This window comes from Ahaetulla prasina, chromosome 2 (genome assembly GCF_028640845.1).
Source record: "Ahaetulla prasina isolate Xishuangbanna chromosome 2, ASM2864084v1, whole genome shotgun sequence".
NCBI lineage: Eukaryota > Metazoa > Chordata > Lepidosauria > Squamata > Colubridae > Ahaetulla > Ahaetulla prasina.
Window position 1 is genome coordinate 56,372,832 of NC_080540.1, and position 26,057 is coordinate 56,398,888.

The 26,057-nt window shown below is 40.2% G+C and overlaps 1 protein-coding gene across 2 annotated transcripts in view; it reads left to right on the top strand.

Annotated features, from left to right (window-relative positions):
* Window positions 1-26,057, top strand: part of GRIP2 (glutamate receptor interacting protein 2) — a 181,340-nt gene that overhangs the window by 132,656 nt on the left and 22,627 nt on the right. For both annotated transcript variants that reach the window (XM_058166627.1, XM_058166628.1), the window contains exons 15-20: window positions 6,594-6,657; window positions 8,403-8,548; window positions 9,027-9,171; window positions 16,418-16,557; window positions 17,466-17,642; window positions 22,174-22,330. In XM_058166627.1, the coding sequence (XP_058022610.1) occupies window positions 6,594-6,657; window positions 8,403-8,548; window positions 9,027-9,171; window positions 16,418-16,557; window positions 17,466-17,642; window positions 22,174-22,330 (829 nt within the window). The remainder of the gene's footprint in view (window positions 1-6,593; window positions 6,658-8,402; window positions 8,549-9,026; window positions 9,172-16,417; window positions 16,558-17,465; window positions 17,643-22,173; window positions 22,331-26,057) is intronic.

Genomic DNA, 26,057 nt, shown 5'->3' on the forward strand with positions numbered 1-26,057 from the left:
TTCTACCCCTGGCTATGTGAAGTAATAAACGTAGTACTATAATGTAGTAGTACAATACACACAATGCAATTTTGTTGGTCTCCCAGGTGGGAATGAGAAGGGCATTGAAAGCATTGGCTTCCTTTTATCTAAAAGAACAACTAGCAGTAAATTATATGAAAAAAGCCAAAGTGCTGGTGTTTGCATGACACAACAGCAGGTTACATAAATGGCAAATTAATGGGACCTCAACAGAGCAGGTACATACTTATAAATATCCTGGGGTGTAGTTCTAAGTTTTCTTATCTTAGAGCACACATTTTTTCTTATCAGGCAAGTATGGCCCAATGTAGCTCCACAGCTGTCTTAAGATTCTTCCGTTCAAAGTGGGCACATTTTTATTCCTGTTTGCAAGTTTCCCTTGCTAGAGTAATCTCTCGGCTTCTTTATAGTGTTCCAATTTGCATTTTTACAAAGTTTAATATCCCGGAAACTACCTAGTCCAAATTTATAAGAGCACATAGCTCCAAGTGGCATCAAGAATGTTGTTTTATGGTTAGAGACAGGTTTGGTTTCTGTAAGTACCAGAGCCTGGTTTTATCACCTTCATTTCTGGTTGAAATTGATTTTTATCCTGTGGAATCTGTCTCTCCTGGTTTCTGGAGAATGTTTTAAATCAACCTGGCTAACAAAGGCTAATGGCAAAACTCCAGGCCTTAGGACATTTGAGTCTATTGGGACTTGAAAATGCCTGAAGTTATCTTATACAACACCTCTGGGATCTTGATTTTCAAACGAGTTTAAGCCTAATATCCTACAGTTTATGGATTCTTCTCAAATGGTCATGTTATCTCTTAGCATGTTATCTATCTTCAGTTTTGATTCTGAAATTTTTTTGAAGCTTTCACTTTGGCTAAGCTGGATGTACCATCCTCTACAGTTCTGAGAAGGTGGTATAAAAATATCCCTTTTTAGCAGTGGTTTTGCCCATGGGGAAATGGCTTTGTGAAATCCCTAAACGATCTGCTCCTTTGTTGCTCTCTCTATAAAGAATCTAGGAAGATACATATTTATCCCATTTTAAAGAACTACCCTGGTAGAGAGCACAATACCTATTTGTCATTGTTTCTCTCTGCCCAGGACTCTGATGTAACTTTCCAGATTGCCTGATTTTGTTTTATCCATCCTACTAAAGTTAAAGTTTAGCACAAATTTTGAAGATCACCACTGCTTTTAAAAAAAACTACACTCACAATAATATATATATATATGTTTTCTGAGGTTTTCGCGGGTGTTTGTATGTAGGTCTTTGGTTATTCGGGTTTTCTCCCGCATAAAATTGGAAGTATCTTGGCGACGTTTCCACGAAGTCTCATTCGTCATCTTCAGGCTTCAGCTTCGTGCTTCGTGCTTTGCTCCCAGAAGCACGAAGCTGAAGCCTGAAGATGACGAATGAGACTTCGTCGAAACGTCGCCAAGACACTTGAATTTTACGCGGGAGAAAACCCGAATAATCAAAGACCTACATATATATGTGTGTGTGTGTGTGTGTGTGTGTGTGTGTGTATGTATATATATGTAATTTTATTGCATTCTTAAATGTTTTGTTAATATTTGCAAGTCTATGTATTTTGTTGTTGCACTTTCTGGTTCAAAGACTGTAATAAAGTTTTGATTTTATACTTATTTCAGACTTTCCCAACCTGGATATTTCTGGGTATTTTAGTCTCTCAACAGTAGTAGCAAACCTAGCCAAAGATCAGGGAATCAGATTTATAAACTGAAGTAGGGACCTGCTTCAACAAACCAAAACAAACCAAGTAGCTTTTGAGAACTCTGTGTCATGTCAAAGCTCTTTGCAAATTTAATGATGTTTCTATTGCTTCTGAGGTTGTTATAAACAATATCCTATGCTGGGGTTTCCATTTCAAAATAGCAGCATTTTTAGAGGGATTGAGTTGTGGTGGGACTTTCTGACACAATCATGAATAGTCAGCCAAACAGTTTAATGTTTCATTTCACCCTTTGCCTAAGGCAGCTTTTTTGGAATGGCAATGTTTTCATTTCCTTGAGGTTTCTTCAGGGGTGGGCTTAAAAGATTTCATCAATGGGTTCTCTGCTTGGGTGCTGGGTGGGCATAGTCTATTTGACCTCCTGCACAATGGGGGAGGGGGACATTCTCACCTTCCCCAGGCTCGGGAGGCTTTCCTCAAGCATCTGGGAGGACGAAATATGCCTCCTCTGGGCTCCGGAGGCCCTCCAGAGCTTCCGGGAGGCCCATTTTTTCCCCTCTTCAAGCCTCCACACAGGCCCTGTACTTACCTCACATCCAAAACAGGCTGCGTGGAGGCTCCTGGGAGGGGTGGAGTGGAAGGGGTAGGGTGGGGTGGGGTGGGCGGGGCCAGCCAGGGGTGGGATTTGGAGGTTCTCCGAACTGGCCATAACATTAGCTACGAGTTCTCCCAAACCTGGGCAAACCCGTAGCAGCCCACCCCTGGATTTCTTTTTTTTTTTTTTTCACTTTCAACTTCTTTAGACTGGCCAACCATGAACTCCAAGTTTGCTGTCTCCTATACCAGGGGTCTCCAACCTTGGTCCCTTTAAGACTTGTGGACTTCAACTCCCAGAGTTCCTCAGCCAGCTTTGCTGGCTGAGGGACTCTGGGAGTTGAAATCCACAAGTCTTAAAGGGACCAAGGTTGGAGACCCCTGTCCTATACTAAGGGAATGTTACACTTTGAGCTGGATCCAGCCAACAGAATTAGAAGCTCAAGTCAATTCTTAAAGGATGGTCAAAGCATTCCCTCTTCAGAACAGAGCTACTGCAGCCTGTCCCTTTAAGGTAGTTCCCAGGAGGGAGGGGGACAGGAGGGAGCAGCTGGAATGGAGCCATTTTTGTGAAAGGCAGGAAAATGGGGAAGGGGATTTTCCTGTCTGTCATCCATTCCTCAATCTCATCACAGACTGAGGGAAGGATGGTAGGCAGGATTATTCCCCTGCCCATTTTCCTGTCATTCGTGACAAGGAGTGGCTGAGAGGGGAGGGGCCGGTGAGGAGCCCCTCGATGTGAGTGATGTCGAGTTGGCCATGCCCACCCAGTCACATGACCTCCCCCCAACAAGCCACGCCCACAGAACTGGTAGGGGAAGTTTTTCAATTTCACCCCTGGATTAATTGGCAGAATCTTGATTGCTACACCATGCTGGCTCTCCACAGTGAGAGAATGGGTGCCACGCTAAAGTATTCAGGCACTACTAAATGCCCTAAATTGGGGTGAGGTAGCAACAAGGCAATAAATGCAATTTTCTCTGTATCCGCATGTTTCACTGAAGATTGCATCTCAGCCTGGTTCCCTTGCTGCTTCTGACTAGCTTGTCAATGGTTTTTTGGCTGGCCAACCACAGCCCTGGCATAATTGAGTTCTTCCAATGACAGTGATGAGAGAGGTCCAGACTGCTATCCTGTTACGTGCTAAGTCAATCCTCACGGTTAACCAGAAATTTCAGTGATCAGAAACAACAAAGATCATTTTGCTATATCTTGGCAAAAGCACCCATGCTCCCCCGCCTCAAGATCTTGGACTTTTTTAAAAAAATGAATCTCAAAATACATCCACTCATACTGGTTTGCCATCAAACTGAATTTTAGACTGCGTTGGTCAAGAATTTTGACAGCTGATTAAAATCGGAGAGGATTCATTTTCTTCCAAAGATTCTTTCAGAACTCGCTTTAGTGAGATTTGTGGAGATTGTAAGGAGTTACAAGTATTTCAACAATTGAATTGTATTCCATTTAGGTCCATTATAACCACATAGATATTAAGGGCAAATAATTTTGGTTTTTCTTTAAAACCAAATCCTATGATTTGGCAAGTCTCTTTACTGATAATGGGGAAGCTTGCAGTTGACTGTCCAAAAGGTGCTTTTTCAAAAGGCAACTGGACTTCCTTTGTTTTTGCTTGGCATTTCACTTCTCATCCAAGAACTTCCTCAGAACTGAAGAAGCTTCTTGGATAAAAAGACATCTTCAAACAAAAACAAAGAAAGGCCATCTGCCTTTTGAAAACACACCTTTGGGCATGACCTGGTTGACTGAGAATCTCCATAAACATTTGCAATTGGTTGTTTACACCATAGACCCTAGGATCTTCATTAGTCTGGAAACTAACACTTGCATCTATCTTCTTCCAATCTTGAATCCATAATTCAATATGCTGAGACCTACTATGGTTTGTTCTTTGCTATTGTATTAATGTCCGATGTGCAGTGCGGGTTCCAGACAGATGAGCTGTATTCGAGAATTGGTCTAACAAATGTTTTGTATGCTGTGGTTAGTAGTGTAATATTACTAGAGAAGAAGCTATGCAAGATTAGGTTTACAACTCTTAATGCCTTTTTGGTGTTACATACATTCTCAAACCACATCACCAATTTTTTTTAGGGTTGTGCCAATCTTCATAGGTTTGCTTTGCTTTTCAGGGTGGTTACCCAGCTTGGAAACCCCTTGGAGAACATCAAACATCTTCCAGGTTGTTTGGCTGTGTGTGTGTATTGTAATATTTATTGTGCACTAAGCCATCGAACCTTCAAGTGTTTCAGACAGTACTGGGTAGACGTTGCAAGAGCGTTGACAATGAGAATCATGTTGTTTCCACAGCATGAATCTTTTTATTGAAGCAAATCTAAGTCACCCACCTAGGACTGTTACTTACATCTCTGAGAAGTAATGAAAAATATTTTTTAAAAAACACCCTCTCTTAACTTGGCTTTCCTCCCCTTGTTGGACTCCCTGTAGAGAAATAGGAGGAGGATAGCCAAATATTCCATAGCTGTGAATAGCATATTCTATAAATAGTTTTAGAAATGGAGTCCTTAAAAGGAAATGCAGCTAATTATATTTGAAGAATTGGAAGGTCTGCTATAAATTTAAAACTTTTTTTCTAACTGTGCTAGAAATGAAGCACTATTTCTGGCGAGCATCAGTTTCACGCATATTCATTCAGAATTCAGATTTGTCATGCTTTTATATTAATGGCCAATTTTTTAAAATGCATGAAATTAAGTGTTTAAAATCTTGAATGTACTGTTTCATATAATGTCTCTAAACTTTAACAATCTCCAATTTATTTTTATTTTATATTTTAGTGAAAGACAAGTTTAGCTTTAGTTCCCATCTTGCTTTTTAGCTCCCTGAGTAGGAATTGAGAATTTTGCCATTTAATAATCTTAATTCCAGGTTAGGGAACTAAATTGCTATAAATTGCTATTAAATACAACTAAATTGTATTTAAAAACTAATACATGTTTTATGTTTTAAACAGATTGATTGATTGATTGCCATCAAATCAGTATTGACTCTTAACAGTTATATAGATAGACTTTCTCTAGAATGATCTGGAATCAGCAGTCCTTGACTGCATTAACTGCATCAAAAGGGTTAAAATTAAGATCATGTGAAGTGTTAGTACCACTTGATAATGCCTTGGTAAGACCACACTTGGAATATTTCACGTAATTTTGGTTGTCACAATATAAAAAAGATGTTGACACTCTTGAATGCATGCAGAGAAGAGCAACAAAGATGATTAGGGTGCTAGAGGCTAAATCATATGAAGAACGGTTACAGGAACTGGGTATGTCTAGTTTAATGAAAAGAAGGACTAGGGGAGATATGATAGCAGTGTTCCAATATCTAAGGGGTTGCCACAAAGAACAGAAGGTCAATCTATTCTCCAAAGCACCTGAAGACAGGACAAGAAGCAATTGATAAAAACTAACCAAGGAGAGAACCAACCTAGAACTAAGGAGTAATTTCCTGACAGTTAGAACAATTAATCAGTGGAACGACTTGCCTTCAGAAGTTGTGGGTGCTCCAACATTGGAGGTTTTTAAGAAGAGATTAGTCAATCATTTGCCTGAAATGGTATAGGGTTTCTTGCTTGAGCAGGGGGTTGGGCTCCAAAGTCCCTTCCAACTCTGTTATTCTGTTATTCTGGTCTTTCTTTCTTTCTTAGCTCTAACACATTACCTCTTTCAACTGTTGTGATGCTCCCACAATGTAAAGCATTGTGCCAACCTCACTCATAAACCTCTGATGGATACGGTGTGCCTCCTTCAAAATATAAGTGAATTCTACATAGGCATACTCTATACAGGGGACTGAATATTTGGCTCTTTAAAAAAGACTTTTGTCATATTTTTTCTTGGTTATCTTTCAGATCCATTTCCTCAACCATAATTTGCCACATCAATATGCTGCAACCAAAGTTTGCTCTCTCTTTCATGGGAAGAAAAGATGCTAAAATATAACCTTGATTGCAGTTCTCAAAAGCACAACAAATATCCTTGCTTTATGAATTTTATTAAACATCAGTAGCTTGGGCTTAGATGTTTTTATCAAAGGGAAATTGAAAAAGGGAAATATATTATGTTGCTTCCTACTTTATATAATGTGGATCTTATAGTCTTCTGCAACCTGGTGTGCTCTAATGGCCATAATGACTGGGAATTCTGCAGGAATGCCTGGTTGTGGAAGGCTGATAATAGATAATTCTGAAGATTATCATGGACTCTAAATGCCTGGATTGAGTGTCTGCATGTATCTCTTCCTAAACAGCAAGCAGAAAGTCTGGTGAGCCTTTAATTATCTCTGATATCAAGAAGGGGAGTGTAGCACATAGGTGAGTGAATTACCAGTTCTTTTTTATTTCTTAATCTTAATAAACAATAGTAAAGAATTTGTTCATGAGATCTATAATACCTCTCTATGACCTCAACCATCTTTCATAGGTATTCTGGATTCTAATCAGAGGTGGGTTTCAGCAGGTTCTGACCAGTTCTGGAGAACCAGTAGTGGACATTTTGAGTAGTTTGGAGAACCGGTAGTAAAAATTCTGACTGGCCCTGCCTCCCAAGTCCCAGTTGATCAGGAGGAAATGGGGATTTTGCAGTAACCTTCCTGTTACGCCCACAGAACTGGTAGTAAATAATTTTGAAACCCACCACTGATTCTAATGTGTGATTGAACCTAATTAATACACATGAGGCTGGCATATACTTGTTCAGACTAATACTATACCAAAATCTGCCTTGGAAACATTCTTTCCTTTAGAAAGAAGCGTCTCTTTTTCTACCTTCTTCTCCAGATGTCTGGGGATTTCTTTTAAATTCCTCTTCATAATGTTTGAGTTTCCTTTCTTGCTGAAGATGCTCCAAAGTGGTGGGGTTGATGTTTCCCTTTCCCTTTCCCTCATTCTAAAGCAGCGTTTCAGTTTTGCGGGATGAGGGATTCTGGGAGTTGAAGTCCAGCCATCTGAAATTTGCTGGGATTGAGAAAGGCTGGGTCTAAAGCCTTTTGGTTGCCTGCCCTTCCCAAACCGAAGAACCCTAAAAGAAAGAGTCCTGCATTAATGTCTTCCTTTGGAACCTCATCTGAAGCATGAAGAGGCAAGAGAAATGAGAATTCTCAAGAGAATTGAGAACAGTCAACCAATGGAACAGAAGCTGCCTTCAGAAGTTATCGGAGCTTCATCACTGGAGGCGTTCAAGGAAAAGATTGGACTGCCATTTGTCAGAAATGGTGTTGGCAAACCTTTTTGGCACCAAGTGCCAAAATGGGGGCGGGTGGGCACAGAGCAGTTCCCTGGCATGCAGAAGCTGAGTTTCCAGTTTCTGGTCTGCGCATGCATGTCGGTCACCTGGTCTTCCAGTTTCCAGTGCTCCCGCATGCATGAAGACCAGCTGGCAGGCATACATGTGTGCGCCGGAACCTGGAAGAGTAACGGGCAATGGCTGGCATGCCCAGAGAGATGGTTCTGTGTGCCACTTCTGGCATGTGTGCCATAGGTTTGCCATTATGAGTGTAGGGTCTCCTGCTTGGGTGGGTGTGGGTGGTCTAGATGACCTACAAGGTCCCTTCCAACTCTGTTAATCTGTTAAATTTGGAGAAATGTTTGTGCAATGGAAAACAATTTAGCAGGATCCAATCTGGGTTGGTCACCGGGACCACAGGTTTTGTCTTCTGAATTTTCGGACTAGCTAGAGAGAAGTTCCCTGAAGATGGGCTCCAACATGAGTCCTAAAGCTCAGAAGACAAAACCTCTGATCCCGGTTCAAGAATGACCCATTCTTCTGGGACATGTATATTTGCCTTCATTTGGAAGACAATATCATTATATGTACACCTCTTGGCCACTCTGTCGTTAAATTCAGAGCAAGGAGACTAGGAGAATTCTTCTGAGATCCTCTTTTTTAAAAGCTATTTTTCCCCCTCATATTGAAAGACAGCTACTAAAAAAAAAATGGATGATTTTGTTTGCCCAACACTTATTTCATCATATCATCAACACTGTTAGTACTTGAGAGGAACAAATGTTAACACTATTTAGAATGTTTTCTAAAAGATTTGTTTTCTTTTTGTATGCAGGACTGGCACCTTGGAGCCTGGAGACAAGCTGTTAGCTATTGATAATATCCGTCTTGACAATTGCTCAATGGAAGACGCAGTGCAGATTTTAAAACAGTGTGAAGAACTTGTCAAATTGAAGATCAGGAAGGACGAGGATAACTCTGGTACAAAAGCTCTGAATTAATCTGTTGAGGAAAAAAAATCCTTTCGAAGACTAATGAGGTTGACAGATTGTGAATCAATATTGTTAATTAATGTGCTTGTATATTCACATGCTTCCTATATACAAACAGGCCAGGGGTGGGTTCTACTTACCTTTACTACCGGTTCGCATTGTGCCCGCACGTGTGCGATCATTCCCCTCGCATGTGTGCTCTTCTGCATATGGGCAGAAGAGTTTTGATGACTTTTGGGTCAGTGGGCGGAGCCTCCCACTGGTTTTACTACCGGTTCTATAGAACCGGTCTGAACCAGGGGCAACCCACCACTGAAACAGGTCCCTTCAAAAAGATTCAGAGAGCTGCAAGTTCCAGAAGACTGGAACTTCTTCTGAGCTTGGCCTTTGGACGACTTCTGTCATCATTATTCAGCCTTTATTTGCCTTCATTCGTGATTATTCAGCTTCTTTGTTCTTTTTAACAGATGAGCAAGAAACCACTGGGGCTATCATCTACACAGTGGAATTGAAGAGATATGGTGGGCCCCTGGGAATCACTATTTCAGGCACAGAAGAACCTTTTGACCCCATTGTCATTTCAGGCTTGACAAAACGAGGGCTGGCAGAACGGTGAGTTGCAATTTGCAACCTTAGAGTCAGAGGCCTGGAGTGTCACTGCAGGCATCAGCTTCCAAAGAAGGAATCTTAACAGAACAACAGAGTTGGAAGGGACCTTGGAGGTCTTTCTAATCCAACACCCCCTCTGCTGAAGCAGGAAACCCTATATCACTCCAGACAAACGGTCATCCAATCTCTCCTTAAAAGCCTGCACTGATGGAGTACCCACAACTTCTGAAGACAAGCTGTTAATTGTTCTGATTGTCAAGAAATTTCTCCTTGTTTCTAGGTTGGTTCTCTCCTGCTCACCTTCCACTGAATGATCTGAAAAACAACCGTATGATAGATTTTTCTGTACATTCAGCCTCTCGGATAGCACAGGCATCCATACCGTGTTGATAGTGTTATGGACATCTGCTAGTTTTATGTAGGGAAGTTAATTTAAGACACCCTATTTGTAAAGTTCAACCTTTCTTGTTTGCTGCTTTTCCCTAAAAAAAGCCCTTTGCATCCTGGCAGATTGAAAGGCAAGATTGGAAAAAGAGAGAAAGAAGATGAAAAATAACTACAGTGTCCAAAGATTTATTTAACATATACTTTGTAATCCTAAACATACCATAACAATAATTAAAAGTCAGATTAATATTCAAACCCACCTGTGAAACTTTACAAAAGAAGAAAATGTTCTTCTTGTTGTTTAACATTCAAAGACATCCCCCCCTAAATTGTGTGTCTTAATTAGATCGGATTGCCTGTTATTTTTTCTGGTGCTCAGGATTAGACCCAAATATAGTCTTATAGGGGCTCCGCAACATTGAACTCAGTGGAACTTAGACTTGAGTCTATCATTATAGCTTGGGAGTGGGAACATCGGCACTGCCATTCTAAAAACAAAACAAAACCCTAAGAAATTGCTTCCATGCACTCTCACATGATTGATTGATTGATTGATTAGTCATGTACCATCAAAATCATTTTCAAACTGGTTTTTTTTGGGGGGCGGGGGGCAGGAATATGATGGTAGTATTGCAGATCTGAGTTTACAATAAAATGTTAACATTATTTTAAAGATAACATTACAATGTTAATATGTTCTCTTCCTCAAAGGAAGAGGAAACCTCACTCTGGTTTTCAGCAGTGATGGTTAATTGGGTTCTGAGACACACTCTTGGCCCAGCTGTTAGACTGCTTTAGTAGGTGGTCTGCCTAGAGGTGGCTTATCATCAAGGTGTCATCAACAGTCTTTGGTGGGGGAGAGAGAGAGAAGGAGGAAGGGAGGAAGATGATAGATAAATAGGTAGGTAGGTAGGTAGGTAGGTAGGTAGGTAGGTAGGTAGGTAGGTGGGCAGGCAGGCAGGCTGATAGGCAGATGGGTGGGTGGGTGAGTGGATGGATGGATGGATGGATGGATGGATGGATGGATGGATGGATGGATGGATAGATACTGGCAGGGCCAGACTTCCACAATTGCTAACAGAAATGAGATAAGAAAGTGGTCAGTAAAAGAATAAGGAAATATTCCCATTAGCAAGAAAGAAATTTTGTCCTGAAATTCAGTCAAGGGAATTAGCCAGAATTCGTAGGATGCTACCAAGCTAATAAATGCTGATCATTGTTCATGGTTTGTAAAGGCTCTACCTTGTCTTTTTGATTTTGTTAAGGACCAGATGATTCCAAAAAAAGTTAATTCTTGAGTTGCTTCTGTTATCTTTCTGAGCCAGCAGTGCCATCTTATGGTGGCCCATTAACAGTGCAGTTGTTGCAATATTCCCACGAGTCCCATTCCTCCTGCTTCTGTCATCCTATAGCCTGGATTTCTTTGGCATTGGAGCCAAGAACAGAAGGCATTCAAATTTTAATTTCCCTTCAAAGTCTTGTGACTACTTTTTTTTTTTTATTTACATTTATATCCCGCCCTTCTCCGAAGACTCAGGGCGGCTTACAATGTGTAAGGCAATAGTCTCATTCTATTTGTATATTGTGCTAACTCCTCTCCCCAAAAATCCATTCCAAACCTTTTAACTGCTGGAATATAATACGAATTTGTCCACAGACAGGATTTGGAATATTAATTGCATGTCAGGGTACAAAGGTTTTGTTTTCTGGAGCAGAAAACCAAATGGTGTTCTTTTGTTTGTACGTGCTTTCAGTAAAAATCATTAGCCATAAAAGACAATGCAGGAGGAAAGACTTAAGCTAATAAAGCAATTTTATTACAGTCTTAGGCCAGCATATATACCTAAAGTCCTGTGTGTTTCATAAATATAGGAGGAAAGACTTAAGCTAATAAAGCAATTTTATTACAGTCTTAGGCCAGCATATATACCTAAAGTCCTGTGTGTTTCATAAATATAGGAGGAAAGACTTAAGCTAATAAAGCAATTTTATTACAGTCTTAGGCCAGCATATATACCTAAAGTCCTGTGTGTTTCATAAATATAGGAGGAAAGACTTAAGCTAATAAAGCAATTTTATTACAGTCTTAGGCCAGCATATATACCTAAAGTCCTGTGTGTTTCATAAATATAGGAGGAAAGACTTAAGCTAATAAAGCAATTTTATTACAGTCTTAGGCCAGCATATATACCTAAAGTCCTGTGTGTTTCATAAATATAGGAGGAAAGACTTAAGCTAATAAAGCAATTTTATTACAGTCTTAGGCCAGCATATATACCTAAAGTCCTGTGTGTTTCATAAATATAGGAGGAAAGACTTAAGCTAATAAAGCAATTTTATTACAGTCTTAGGCCAGCATATATACCTAAAGTCCTGTGTGTTTCATAAATATAGGAGGAAAGATCCTTGGGGTGGGGAATTGATGTAATATGCCTGAAAAACATTATTATTTTACTATTCTTTTTCCACTTCTGACTGAAAACACATCTAAAGGCAAGTAGAAGGGAATCTTTGTTTTTTTCCTCTTGCTGCTATTCAGTAGAAGCTGCCCAGAAGTGAGTGGAATCTATATTGTAAGAGTTAGTCACTGTCCAACCTATTCCATAGACAAGTATTTCTCAACCTGAGCAACTTTAAGAGGGGTGGTCTCCAGCTCCCACCCCTCAGGTCAAGGAACACTGACAAATCAAAAAAGCTGATTCCAGAGGAAAACTAGAACACTGTATTGATAAGGGCTTTCATAAGAGTTGTTTACAAGCCTGCCTGTGTTTTCCCTTCCTTTACTTTAACATCACAGGAATCAGAGGCAGCCAGTCAGAGTCTTTTAGGGTAGCGGTCTCCAACCTTGGCAGCTTTAAGACTTGTAGACTTCAACTCCCAGATTTCCTCAGCCAGCAAGTCTTGAAGTTGCCAAAGTTGGAGACCCCGGTTTTAGATTATTGTTTTGCCTCTCTGGGCACTACACATACAGTACTTCTGCACCTGTTGTTGTCTTAATGACTTCTGGATGGCTTCTTCAAGGTCATCATCAGCCCCAGTAGAAAATGAAATCTACGTACAATCTTAATTGCACTTTATTTGAGTTTAGCTACAATAACAGAATCCTGCAAGTCTGATTGTGATGTACCTCCTCCCCTTATACTTTAGTGAAATAGGGTGGTGATTTCCTGAGTCATTTCCGAGTATGATCTGAATGTTGCAAACTTCAAATAGGTCCCTGTTCCACCCACCCCACCCATCCACCCACCCCACCCATCCACCCACCCCACCCATCCACCCACCCCACCCATCCACCCACCCCACCCATCCACCCACCCCACCCATCCACCCACCCCACCCATCCACCCACCCCACCCATCCACCCACCCCACCCATCCACCCACCCCACCCATCCACCCACCCCACCCATCCACCCACCCCACCCATCCACCCACCCCACCCATCCACCCACCCCACCCATCCACCCACCCCACCCATCCACCCACCCCATCTTCAATTACCTAGACAATGGATCTTGCATATCTCCTCAAGGCAATCCTATTTACCCTCTACAATCGCAATAGCCTTTAGCTCCATCCCAAGCATCCTAAAACTAAGTTTGAAGCCATTTTAAAATTAAAATGGCTGAACCATTATGAGATCTTGACATTTCATCCACTTCTAGGCTCTTTCTTAAGGTATGGCAATCATCGTCATCATCTCCAGGTTAAGATTTTGACCAATTTCATTTCTGATATGAAATTGCTGGGTTATTCCTTGGTTATTATTTTACTATTCTTTTTCCACTTCTGACTGAAAACACATCTAAAGGCAAGTAGAAGGAATCTTTGTTTTTTCCTCTTGCTGCTATTCAGTAGAAGCTGCCCAGAAGTGAGTGGAATCTATATTGTAAGAGTTAGTCACTGTCCAACCTATTCCATAGACAAGTAAAACACAATTACACAAAAATTAATACACTTTTAAAAATCTGATTCAATTAAAGGCCGAAACAAAACTTTAAAACTATATTAAAACCATAATGACCCCAAATTAAAATTACTTTAAGCCAGCCCTGCGTGGGAAAAAAAGAAAGTCTTCAGCTCGCGACGGAAGGTCCGAAGGTCAGGGAGTTGTCGTATCCCTGGAGGCAGCTCATTCCAGAGGGCAGGTGCCCCCACAGAAAAGTCCCTCCCCCTGGGGGTCTCCAGTCAACATTGTTTGACTGACGGCACCCTAAGGAGTCCCTCCCTATGGGAGCGCACAGGTCGATGGGAGGCTATTGGTGGCAGCAGATGGTCTCGTAAATAACCCAGTCCTATGCCATGGAGCGCTTTAAAGGTGGTAACCTACACCTTGAATTGCACTTGGAAGACCAGTGCAGCCTGCGCAGGAAAGGTGTTATATGGGAGCCTCGAGTTGCTCCCTCTATTACCCGCGCAGCCGCATTCTGGACCAGCTGGAGCTCCGGGTGCTCTTCAAGGGGAGCCCCATGTAGAGAGCATTACAGTAGTCCAGACGGGAAGTGACGAGGGCGTGAGTGACCGTGCATAAGGAATCCCGGTCTAGGAAGGGACGCAATTGGCGTATCAGGTGAACCGGATAAAAAGCTCCCCTGGCGACGGTCGTCATATGCTCTTCTAAGGACAACCATACATCCAGGAGAACGCCTAAGTTGCGGACCCCCTCCATAGGGGTCAATGACTCGCCTCCAATGGAATCAGCTGGCTGTACCAGGATGCCGGCATCCACAGCCACTCGGTCTTGGAGGGGTTGAGTCGAAGCCTGTTCTTCCCCCTCCAGACCCGCACGGCCTCCAGACACCGGGACATCACTTCGACGGCTTCATTGGGGTGGTTAGGGGTGGAGATGTACAGCTGAGTGTCATCAGCATACAGATGGCATTGCACCCCAAAACCACAAATGATCTCCCCCAGTGGCTTCATATCGTATTGATGTCTGAAATGTGGTATGGGTTCCAGACAGGCGAGCTATATTCAAGAATTGGTCTAGCAAATGTTTTATAAGCTCTGGTTAGCAGTGTAGTGTTTCTGGAGAAGAAGCTACGTAAGATTAGGTTTACAACTCTTAAAGCCTTTTTTGCGATGTAGTTGCAGTGGGCTTTGGCACTTAGATCATTGGATATGAAAACTCCAAGGTCTTTAACAGGGTGGGGGTCATCTGTAAGGTAATGTCCATCGAGTTTGTATTTTGTATATTGTGCTAACTCCCCTCTCCCCCAAAAATCCATTCCAAACCTTTTAACTGCTGGAATATAATACGAATTTGTCCACAGACAGGATTTGGAATATTAATTGCATGTCAGGGTACAAAGGTTTTGTTTTCTGGAGCAGAAAACCAAATGGTGTTCTTTTGTTTGTACGTGCTTTCAGTAAAAATCATTAGCCATAAAAGACAATGCAGGAGGAAAGACTTAAGCTAATAAAGCAATTTTATTACAGTCTTAGGCCAGCATATATACCTAAAGTCCTGTGTGTTTCATAAATATAGGAGGAAAGATCCTTGGGGTGGGGAATTGATGTAATATGCCTGAAAAACATTATTATTTTACTATTCTTTTTCCACTTCTGACTGAAAACACATCTAAAGGCAAGTAGAAGGGAATCTTTGTTTTTTTCCTCTTGCTGCTATTCAGTAGAAGCTGCCCAGAAGTGAGTGGAATCTATATTGTAAGAGTTAGTCACTGTCCAACCTATTCCATAGACAAGTATTTCTCAACCTGAGCAACTTTAAGAGGGGTGGTCTCCAGCTCCCACCCCTCAGGTCAAGGAACACTGACAAATCAAAAAAGCTGATTCCAGAGGAAAACTAGAACACTGTATTGATAAGGGCTTTCATAAGAGTTGTTTACAAGCCTGCCTGTGTTTTCCCTTCCTTTACTTTAACATCACAGGAATCAGAGGCAGCCAGTCAGAGTCTTTTAGGGTAGCGGTCTCCAACCTTGGCAGCTTTAAGACTTGTAGACTTCAACTCCCAGATTTCCTCAGCCAGCAAGTCTTGAAGTTGCCAAAGTTGGAGACCCCGGTTTTAGATTATTGTTTTGCCTCTCTGGGCACTACACATACAGTACTTCTGCACCTGTTGTTGTCTTAATGACTTCTGGATGGCTTCTTCAAGGTCATCATCAGCCCCAGTAGAAAATGAAATCTACGTACAATCTTAATTGCACTTTATTTGAGTTTAGCTACAATAACAGAATCCTGCAAGTCTGATTGTGATGTACCTCCTCCCCTTATACTTTAGTGAAATAGGGTGGTGATTTCCTGAGTCATTTCCGAGTATGATCTGAATGTTGCAAACTTCAAATAGGTCCCTGTTCCACCCACCCCACCCATCCACCCACCCCATCTTCAATTACCTAGACAATGGATCTTGCATATCTCCCTCAAGGCAATCCTATTTACCCTCTACAATCGCAATAGCCTTTAGCTCCATCCCAAGCATCCTAAAACTAAGTTTGAAGCCATTTTAAAATTAAAAATGGCTGAACCATTATGAGATCTTGACATTTCATCCACTTCTAGGCTCTTTCTTAAGGTATGGCAATCATCGTCATCATCTCCAGGTTAAGATTTTGACCAATTTCATTTCTGATATGAAATTGCTGGGTTATTCCTTGGTTATTATTTTATTAATGTGAATTGTAATAATATGTACACAGTAGAATTTCTCTTCCCAGTATAAATCACAGGAATGATGAATGATGAATGGCTGGAAATCTATACATCGTTTTGGATTTTATTTTCATATTTTTCTTCAGATGTCCATAGTATTCTCTTTTTTATAATTCACGGTAGATGGATGGATTTTTAAATGAAATTGCTGCCATGCATCACAGCTGAAGTTTCCTTTACTTTTTCCTTAGAACTGGAGCTATCCACGTAGGAGATCGGATATTAGCTATTAATAATGTCAGCCTTAAAGGGAAGCCCCTAAGCGAAGCCATTCATCTGCTCCAAATGGCTGGAGAGACAGTAACGCTAAAGATCAAAAAGCAAACTGAAAGTAAGTTTTTAATTTTTTTAATTAGTTAATTTAAATCAACATCACTCTGAATTACAGGTCGTCCTCAGTTTGTTTATTGACCATTCAAAGTGACAACATCACTGAAAAAAAGGTAACTTATGACCGTTTTTCACACTTAAAACCATTAAAGCATCCCCATGGTCATCTGATCAAAATTCAGATGCTTGGAAACTGGCTCATATTTATGACGATTGCAGTCTCCCTGGGTCATGTGATCACCTTTTTGTGATCTTCTGACAGGAAAAGTCAATGGGGAATTCAGATTCACTTAGCAACCAGGTTACTAATTGAACAAGTGCAGTGATTCACTTAACAACTGTGGCAAGAGAGGTCGTAAAATGGGGGGAAATGCACTTAACAAATGTCTCACTTAGTGACAGAAATTGTGGGCTCAGTTGTGGTCATACATTAAGGACTAGCTGTATCCCTGTCTCTTAAGGATGCAGATAAAAGGGGTTTTTTTCTCTGAATTTCACACTTTACACTTTCTTTGAACATTACACTTCCTTTAAAAGAAAGTGTAATGCAATGTTTTCCTCTCACACAAGTTTTCTTGTCTTTAATTTATTTATTTATTCCATTTCTATAGCCGCCCATCTCAGCCAAGTTACTCTAACTTTGATCCAGCATTATAAAAGCTGCTGAGTATTGAGTTGTAGAAAAAGTCAGGATTAGGCCTCCTTCCCTGTCAAATCTGATGCTCAAATATCGCACATCAGACTCCGTAGAGAGTTTCTTTCTTCTGACTTCATAATGCTGCTCAGGGGTGGAATTCAGCCAGTTCGGACCAGTTCGGGCGAACCGGTAGTTGTGACCTGTGGGTGGAACCAATTGTGGAATATCACTAATGTTTTGTGCCTCCATGTGAATCTTTCTTTGGATTCCAGGGACTTTTCCTCAAAATTCTGGGAGTATGACTGAGGTTAGTGACCTAGAGGATGATTTGACTGATTCTCAGAAAACTAGCAAGCTCTCCGAGGTGTATTCCACCACAATCCCTAGTGTGGATAGTGCTATGGAATCTTGGGATGGTTCGGGTATTGACACAGGCTACGGAAGCCAAGGTAAGTTGAACTTCTTGTTCCTTTGTTTGAGTATGGGCGTAAATACACACCCTTCATTGTAATTCATTTCTGATATTTGTATCCTACAACCATGTTATGGATTTTTGAGGGTCTTTCAAAAAACAATGTGTCTGTTCAACTAGACTGACTATATCCCTACTGTACTTGACACTATTATGAAGTCAGGTCTCTCAAAACCTTAAGAGAAAGATCATCAAAATTCCAAACAAACATCAAGTCCCTGTGTTTAAAACAGATGGTGACCATTTGCCCCAGTAATGTTGGAAAGAAGTATACTAAGTTTATAGGGTTTATACAAGAGTGACAACATGCTGATTTCACACAAAATGCGCATGCAGCAGTGTACACTTTCTTCTGTGGCCTTGGCCAATGGGATGTATTTCAATCAGTTGCTCAACAAAGGATAATATTTACTTTACAAATGTACAAGTAGTATATTCACTAGAATGCCTTCAAAGGTTAGTCTTCTCTACCTGGCCTTCTCCAACTTCATTGTGCTACAATTCTCATAGTTTCCAGCTAGCATGACAATGTCATGGTAGATGGGAATGATGAAGGATGGAGGAATGATGAAAACAAGAGATGTGTGTTATACATACAGTAGTGGCCAAAATTGTGGAAACCTTTTGGGAAAAGTGTATTTTCTAAAACTAGCTAATAACACCACTTTTTTTTTTGAGTAGTGCCATAAAATTATATATCAATGAAAAGATAATTTAATCAAGAATATAATGCAATAACTTTTATCAAGGATTTGCTATTAGAATAGCAGTTACAGCATAAAAAAGAAAAGTGAAACACATAAAAAAAATGAGATATACAAAAACACCATGTCAGTTAATATTTAGCTGGGTAACCTTTAGCATTTAGCAATTACAGCCTTACAACGTCATTCCATGGAGTGAACCAAGTCTTTTAGTTCTGCAGCTGTTATAATGTGAAGCCAAGATTGAATGATTGCTTCTGTTAACTGGGTTTTATTGCTGGGTCACTTCTGACTAACAAGTTTCTTTAGTTGGCTCCATAGATTTTCAATTGGGTTCAGGTCTAGGCTATTCCCAGGCCATTCCAGCAGTGGAATATGATTATCTTGAAACTCCAAAAAAAGGTGGTGTTATTAGCCATCAAACCTTAAAAATACACTTTTCCCAAAAGATTTCCACAATTTTGGCCATTACTGTACCTAAACATACAGTATATTAATACTAGGCATGATGAATACACGACACAATACACTCTACAATTGGCCTGTTCTTTTTTTCTTTCTTTTTTTTAAACAAGAAAATAAGAAATGTTCTCTTTCTCTATCTTTTTTTTCCTATTTGACCAGGTCAGAATAATTTTAGGATATAGAATTCTTTGTTGACTATTGCAATTGGGGATGTAGTGGTGAGGCATGCAAATGACAATATTAAATTCAATCTGGACGTTTTTATTATTCCATTCTATAAATTTCTCTTGTTTTCATGGATGCTATAAATTCATTCTACAAAGATAGACGCTTTGTTTACGGATGTTTGCATATGGAATGAACAAATTGTTTTTGCGGTCTTCCTATCCTAAGTATTGGGAATGCTGTGGATGGGATTCCTCCACTCATTTTAAGCCAGTTGCCAAAGAAAACTGATCAGGGTGATGAAGTTGGGGCATGGGCTATAATAATCCAAAACTGAAGGTTAGAAGTTCATTTCAATCCATAGAAACCCACTAGGCATTTCACTATCCTACTTCACAGAATTATTTTTCTGGAAATACTGTTGGAAAAGAATATGAAGCACATTTTGCTGCCTTGAAATCCTGGTGGAAATGAGCAAAAGAGTGGCTGGAGTAATTGCATAAAAGAGGAGGAGAGCTTTGATTGCATAATTATGGTGACCATCTTGACTTTTTTTAAATCTCACCTCCACAAACCCCTCTGTCAACAACTTTCTAATATTAACTAACAGCCTTAAACATCTTTTTCAGGGGGAAATTGGATGTCATGAGCAAATAAATGGACAACACATACACATGCTTCTGAATGCTCCCCATCTGAAGTTGTAGCAGAATGAGGGGCCTGTTAGCCACCTCAGCTGAAAATGCCATTTTCTGCCTCATCATCATATTGCATCCTTTTTGTGTGTGTTTCCTCTACTTTCCTTCCCTGCTTTTTCATTATCATCTTGAGTCTCCGGTCTCTCATTCATCCAAATCCAGGCACTTTCCCCCCCAGTTTTACATTCCGATTCTGAGAAATTTTCCTTCAAACCTTTCTGGTAGTAATAAATCAATTCTTTAGCAATGATGAGTACTTAAATAAATCAGTTCGCTTAAGTTTTGAACAAATAGGAAAATGTTTGGTTGGCTAGCTAGTTATTTCATCCTCTCTCACCACTTTCTGATCCTTTAGAACAGTCCTGTATTGTTATTGAACTGAGGGATGGACAGTACTGAGGGATGGAACTGTGGAATGGATAGTTGCCACAAAGAAGAGGGAGTCAAACTATTCTCCAAAGCACCTGAGAGTAGAACAAGAAGCAATGGGTGGAAACTAATCAAGGAGAGATGCAACTTAGAACTAAGGAGGAATTTCCTGACAGTTAGAACAATTAATCAGTGAAACAACTTGCCTGCAGAAGTTGTGAATGCTCCAACACTGGAAATTTTTAAGAAAATGTTGGATAACCATTTGTCTGAAATGGTGTAGGGTTTCTTGCTTGGGCAGGGGATTGGACTAGAAGACCTCCAAGGTCCCTTCCAACTCTGTTGTTGTTGTTGTTGTTGTTGTTGTTGTTGTTAAGTATTTTAAGGTGGGCATGCTTCCTTCATTGATTGTCTTGACACTGGGGGATTATCATATCAATCCAGAAAAAGACACATTTTCTTTAAGGCAAGTTTGATGTAGAACTCTCCCCCCCCTCCCCCGCCAGTCCCAACCAGTATGTCTAGTGGAGAAAGGATCAGATTCCCATCCTTTTATTAAGAGGATTTAAGGTAACATAAGATTAACACATATCAATAATAGTAGTTGATACACAAAATCTGTTGACTAGCAGAGCAGGATTTTTACAGTCAACTCATATCACTTTCCGATTATTATTATTATCTTTTTTATTCATTAAACATGAAACTCAGTCAACTGATCATTTAAAAATGTGTCACAAATATCATTGACTGGTGCTAATGGTTGATACAGGTTGCTGCCAGCGTCCTAGATATCAACCAAGTACCTTCTTAAAATATACAGTATGATGTTCCGAGTAGCACAGTTTTTTACAGTTCTGGAAGCTGCAATTTCTTGATATGTTTTGTAAAATTCTTGGACATGGTACCAAGTGCCCCTATGACAATGAGTATCTGTTCTGTTTCCCCCTCCCAATACTCCCAACAAAAAGTCAGTCAAAGGCCTTCTTTTCAAGTTTATTTACATTTGGCTGGATTCCTTCTGGCACAGAGATGTTCCGGCCACATCTACCCATGCACCTGCCAAGTCTCTGGAGATAACTAGGAAATTATAGATAAGGCAAGAGTCACTCAGGAACATATTCTTCCCTCCATTGAAACAGTTTGCCCGCGCAAATTCACTGCTTTGTCCAAGACAAAAAGCCAGGAAGCTCCGCCTCCTGCTTTATAGCCCCTGTGGGTGTCATTCTGTGACTCATCATTCTCTGACCTTGTCCCAACGCCTCCTCTGCTGTGCGCGCCCTTCACGTCTGCACAGTCTCGCATCAAGCCAAGATTGTTCTTGGGATGTTGCCAAATCAGAAGAAGGCCAAGGGGAATCAGGCTTTGCCAGCCCCTCCTCCTCCTCCTGGGTGAGTGCCAGGGAGGGAGAGGGCCCAGGGGAAGCAGGCCTTGCCAACTCCTCCTCCTCACTCTCTGAATCCTCCTCCTCAAGGAGTCCGAGTCCGGGAACCTGGGTCACAACAGTATCACTGTTACATGTTTCATCCATAGCTGTCTAGTTTCGATGGCCAGATCTCAATATTTCATGATTTTTTTCCAGTTCTTTTTCTTTGACTCTGGTATCTCCTGGTACAGCGATATCAATAAACTGTATGCTTCGGCCCTTGACAACTGTGATATCTGGCCTGTTGTGTTCCAAATGACAATTATTACTATTTCTTTTATTCATTAAACATGAAACTCAGTCAACTGAACATTTAAAGATGTATATTATTATTATTATTATTATTATTATTATTATTATTATTATTATTATTATTATTATTATTATCATCATCATCTTCTTCCTCTAGATGCTTTGCTAGAGAAAGTCCTATGTGACTTGGCTGGAACATTTCTTCACTTTCGCAGCTGTCTAGCATATTTAACATTTCTTTAATAGACGAGGAGTTTTTTCTAATGTTCAGGTCAATCCCACATTTCATTCCCAGTTTTGCTGATAAGAAGCAGTTCCATGAATGAAAACACACCAATGGACCTCTCATCCAGTATAATTTTCTCAGCAATAGCAATCAAATAATCTCCTTCCTCTTCTTGTCATCTTTCCCCGCTTCCCCAATTCCAGTGGGTACTTACTTGCCTCAGGCTGTCGGCATTGCGCTTCACCCCCATGAATGGAGATCCAGCAGGCAGAAAAACAGCACCCCTCCTGGAGACCCCAGGAAGAGCTACCCTTTCACACATGGCGGTTTCAATGAGGAAGACTGGGAGAAGCCGAGCAGGTATGTCCAGCTTTTTTGGGGAAGGACCAGGGGAGAAATAAATGCATATCTTTATCTATTGCAAGAATCAGATATTCAGGCATGCTTGTTTTAAGTGTAATTGAAATGATTCATTGCAATGGAATAGGCTTTCAATGAGCCTCTTCTACTCCAAATTCTAATTCTCACTGTCAGCACAAATGATTATTAAAGCATTTAAAAGTAGCGGCTTTGCTGAGTTAAAAGTTGATAGGAAACCTCAATGGAAAGTTGTGATGTGTACATGGCAATTGTGCAAGTGGATGAAACATCCCTGTCTTAATCAAACATTCATATTTGTGCTTTGCAATGCCCATGCATTTCAAGCTGCAGAGTTTTCAGAAATGCATGAATTAAGTGAGAAGGAATTAACAATTTAGAATCCGGTAGTTCTCGTGAAATGATGGAAATTTGCTTCCAAGGGAATGACTGCATTCTACTTTCAAGAACCTCCTTATTCTGTATGCCCTTGAAGACATATGCTGTTAGGGGCACCAACAGTTTTTTATTAATACAGTTGCACACCAACTGGATTGGCTTTTTTCAAATGTACAATGCTGCGCAAAGATATTTTTCTTCCGAAGGTGATGTTTAATTATCCCTGTGGGTGAAAAATGTCAAAAATTACTATAAGAAACTGAATAATGTCTCCCAAATAGGGCCACTATTGTTCATGCTGATCAGAATTTCATCACACTCTTATAGTCATGGATTTCTATCAATATGAATGTTTCTACCTCCACAAGATGATAGTACAGTGAATTTATCTTTAAAGTGTTTGGATCTACTTCTAGTTCTCTGAAAATGGGATACATTACACAGAACTAAGCTTGTGTTTGTGTTTTGTAAACACAATGGAGATTGCAAGAGGAACAGCAGCAGTAGCACCCTCAGAATCCATTGGTTTCGGCAAAATGATGAAAGCAGCCCCTTACGATGATGCAAGCTTTTTTTTCCCATATGTGTATGCAATGTAATAATGCATGTCCAAAAGAGACAAATGCTGCTTTTGTCATTTACCTCCCTCTTGTCTTCACTCCAGTTTGTGTGAAATAAAATGCACTTGATGTTTTGAAGTCAACATTTGGCCTCCTTTCAATGTTCCAGTTTCCATTCTGGCGAATTGCTTGGATGATGATACTCTTGTTATTCAGTGTTCTACATCTGATCTTGGAGCATCAAGATTTTAATGGCCAGCTGCAAGGATGTCTGCCAGGTATGGTTGAAAAAGTCAAGATGGCAGCCATAACAATGGGATTAAAGTTCCACCTGGTGTTTGGGGTTGTTTTTTTTTGTATGTGTCACACTGAAAAAATGGGTGGAGCGTTGCTCACATTATCATGGCCTCCATCTTAGCTTTTCTGACCACATCTTGTGACGTCCTTGGCCCAATGTGAAAATTATTCAGATTGCATGGTTATATGTCTAAAATTATCTAATTATTTTCTGCTTGTTTGTTTGTGTAAGGAAAATGTAACACACTTTGAACCACACGTGCAAAGCAATGTCCCCATATTGAAAGCTAATTTCCAGTCATCCTTGTCGACTGAAGTGTTCCCTAAATACAACAACAGAGACCCTTCTAGAATTGAGTTTAAACTATGTTACCCAGTTTTATTTTTGTCCAGTTTTCAAGTTTTCTTGGTTCAATTGCTTGAAGCTGCCAAGGAGACAGAATTGGTTTTTATTTGATATCTCGGGGATACTCCATTTAAGAATGGTCTTCAGCGAAAGAGCCTCAAATTGTTTGGATCACAAATCTTTGAGGTGGAATTCTGAAATGCCAACATGGTGGATGGACATGAAGACAAAGGCAGACTGAGATGAAAGAACTCCATAACTAAGGGTGGTGGTGGGAGAAAGAAATTGAGATGATCTGTTAGAAGAACAACAAAAGGCAGTGGCATAATTTTTTAAAAAAACAGTCTCCGTTCAACATTCTGTCTTTCTGTCACAGTTTTTTGTAGTGTGAAACCATTAAAACAATAATCATTCCCTTGGCATGGATTTCCAAAACCATTTCATGACTTTAGTTCATTTGTAATTCCTGTTTTCCCTTTCAAAACTAAGAAGTGATGCTTCAATCTGGTGCGGGGCTTCTTGGAGGAAGAATGCCAGGGCTTCATGTCTGATTCTCTGACTTAGAAAACTGACAAAAGCAAAGATGGTTGTTTTTGTGAATCAAAGCTCCTTGCTTTTCTTGGCACTGAAGTCCATTTCATCTCATGTTAGCGTTACAGAAAAGATTCTGCTTTCTTTGGCATAATTCCTCCTAAATGTAAGGCCTTTTTCTTCCTTCCTTCTTTCTTTCTTTCTACTTGAGAGGAAATGGCGGCCTCTTATCTCTTAGAAAGAAGAGAGTGAAAAGTAAAATGTTACAATACAATTTGGGGATGCCTAGAACTTCTTTCTTTCCCAAAGAAAGTACTCTGCCACTTAATTTTCAAGCCCTCAAGAATTAAATCTGGTCCTGTTTTTTGCCCTGTTTCAGCTGTATATTTTGGTATATTACAGTGTAACTGAATCTGAGGGGAATTCCTGTAACTCTTTTATATATTGGGAGTGGCTTTATCCCCAGCAGAACAGAGTATCTTAAGACACTTCTTAGCCTAACCATGGGACTGTTTGCCTGTGGTAGTTCTTAGCCCTTCTTGGTTATTCTATATCCTAATATCCTAGTTGGGTGGGTTAGTTAGTTAGTTAGTTAGTTAGTCAGTCAGTCAGTTAGTCAGTCAGTTTGTCGGTCAGTTGGTCAATTAGTCAGTCAGTCAGTCAGTTAGTTAGTTATTGACCGTGTTTCCCCGAAAATAAGACCCTGTCATATTTTTTTGAACCCTCAAATAAGTGCTTGGCTTGCTTTATTTATTTATTTATTTATTTATTTATTTATTTATTTATTTATTTATTTATTTATTTATTTATTTATTTATTTATTTATTTATTTATTTATTTATTTATTTATTTATTTATTTATTGTGTTTTCCCGAAAATAAGATCCTGTCTTATATTTTTTTTGAACCCTCAAATAAGCGCTTGGCCTTATTGCCATGCACACAAAAACCCGATTGGGCTTAGTATCAGGGGATGTCTTATTTTGGGGAAAACAGGGTATTTATTTATTTGCTTGTTTGTTTGTTTGTTTAGCCTCCTCCAACCTGGTGTCGACTGGTTTTGTTAAGTACAACTCCCAGAATTCCTCAATCAGCCATTGAGCATGATGGCTAGGAATTCTGGGAGCTGCAGCCCAAACACCTGTGAGAATGTACATGGGAAAGTTACATCAGATGATTCGACTGGGGGTTGCTTATTTACCCATCTTTTTTTTTTTTTTGAAAAGGGATGGATAACAATAAGCACAGCTCTTCCTGCTCTACCAGAATATACTTCTCACCATAGTTTTGAGTTGTAAACTGTTGGAAATGAAAATATTGAACAATGAACATAAGAATTGAAACCTATGTGGTTTTTACATACAGGCCCTGCTCAGCCTTCTGTATGAAGTCATGCTAATTACAGGTAGTCCTCGACTTACAACAGTTCATTTAGTGACATTTGAGATTACAACGGCATTGAAAAAAACTTTTCACATCTATGACCATTGCACCATCCCCATGGTCACGTGATCAAAAGTCAACCATTTATCAACGGGCTCATATTTATGATGGTTCCAGTGTCCCGGGGTCATGTGATCCCTTTTGGCGATCTTCTG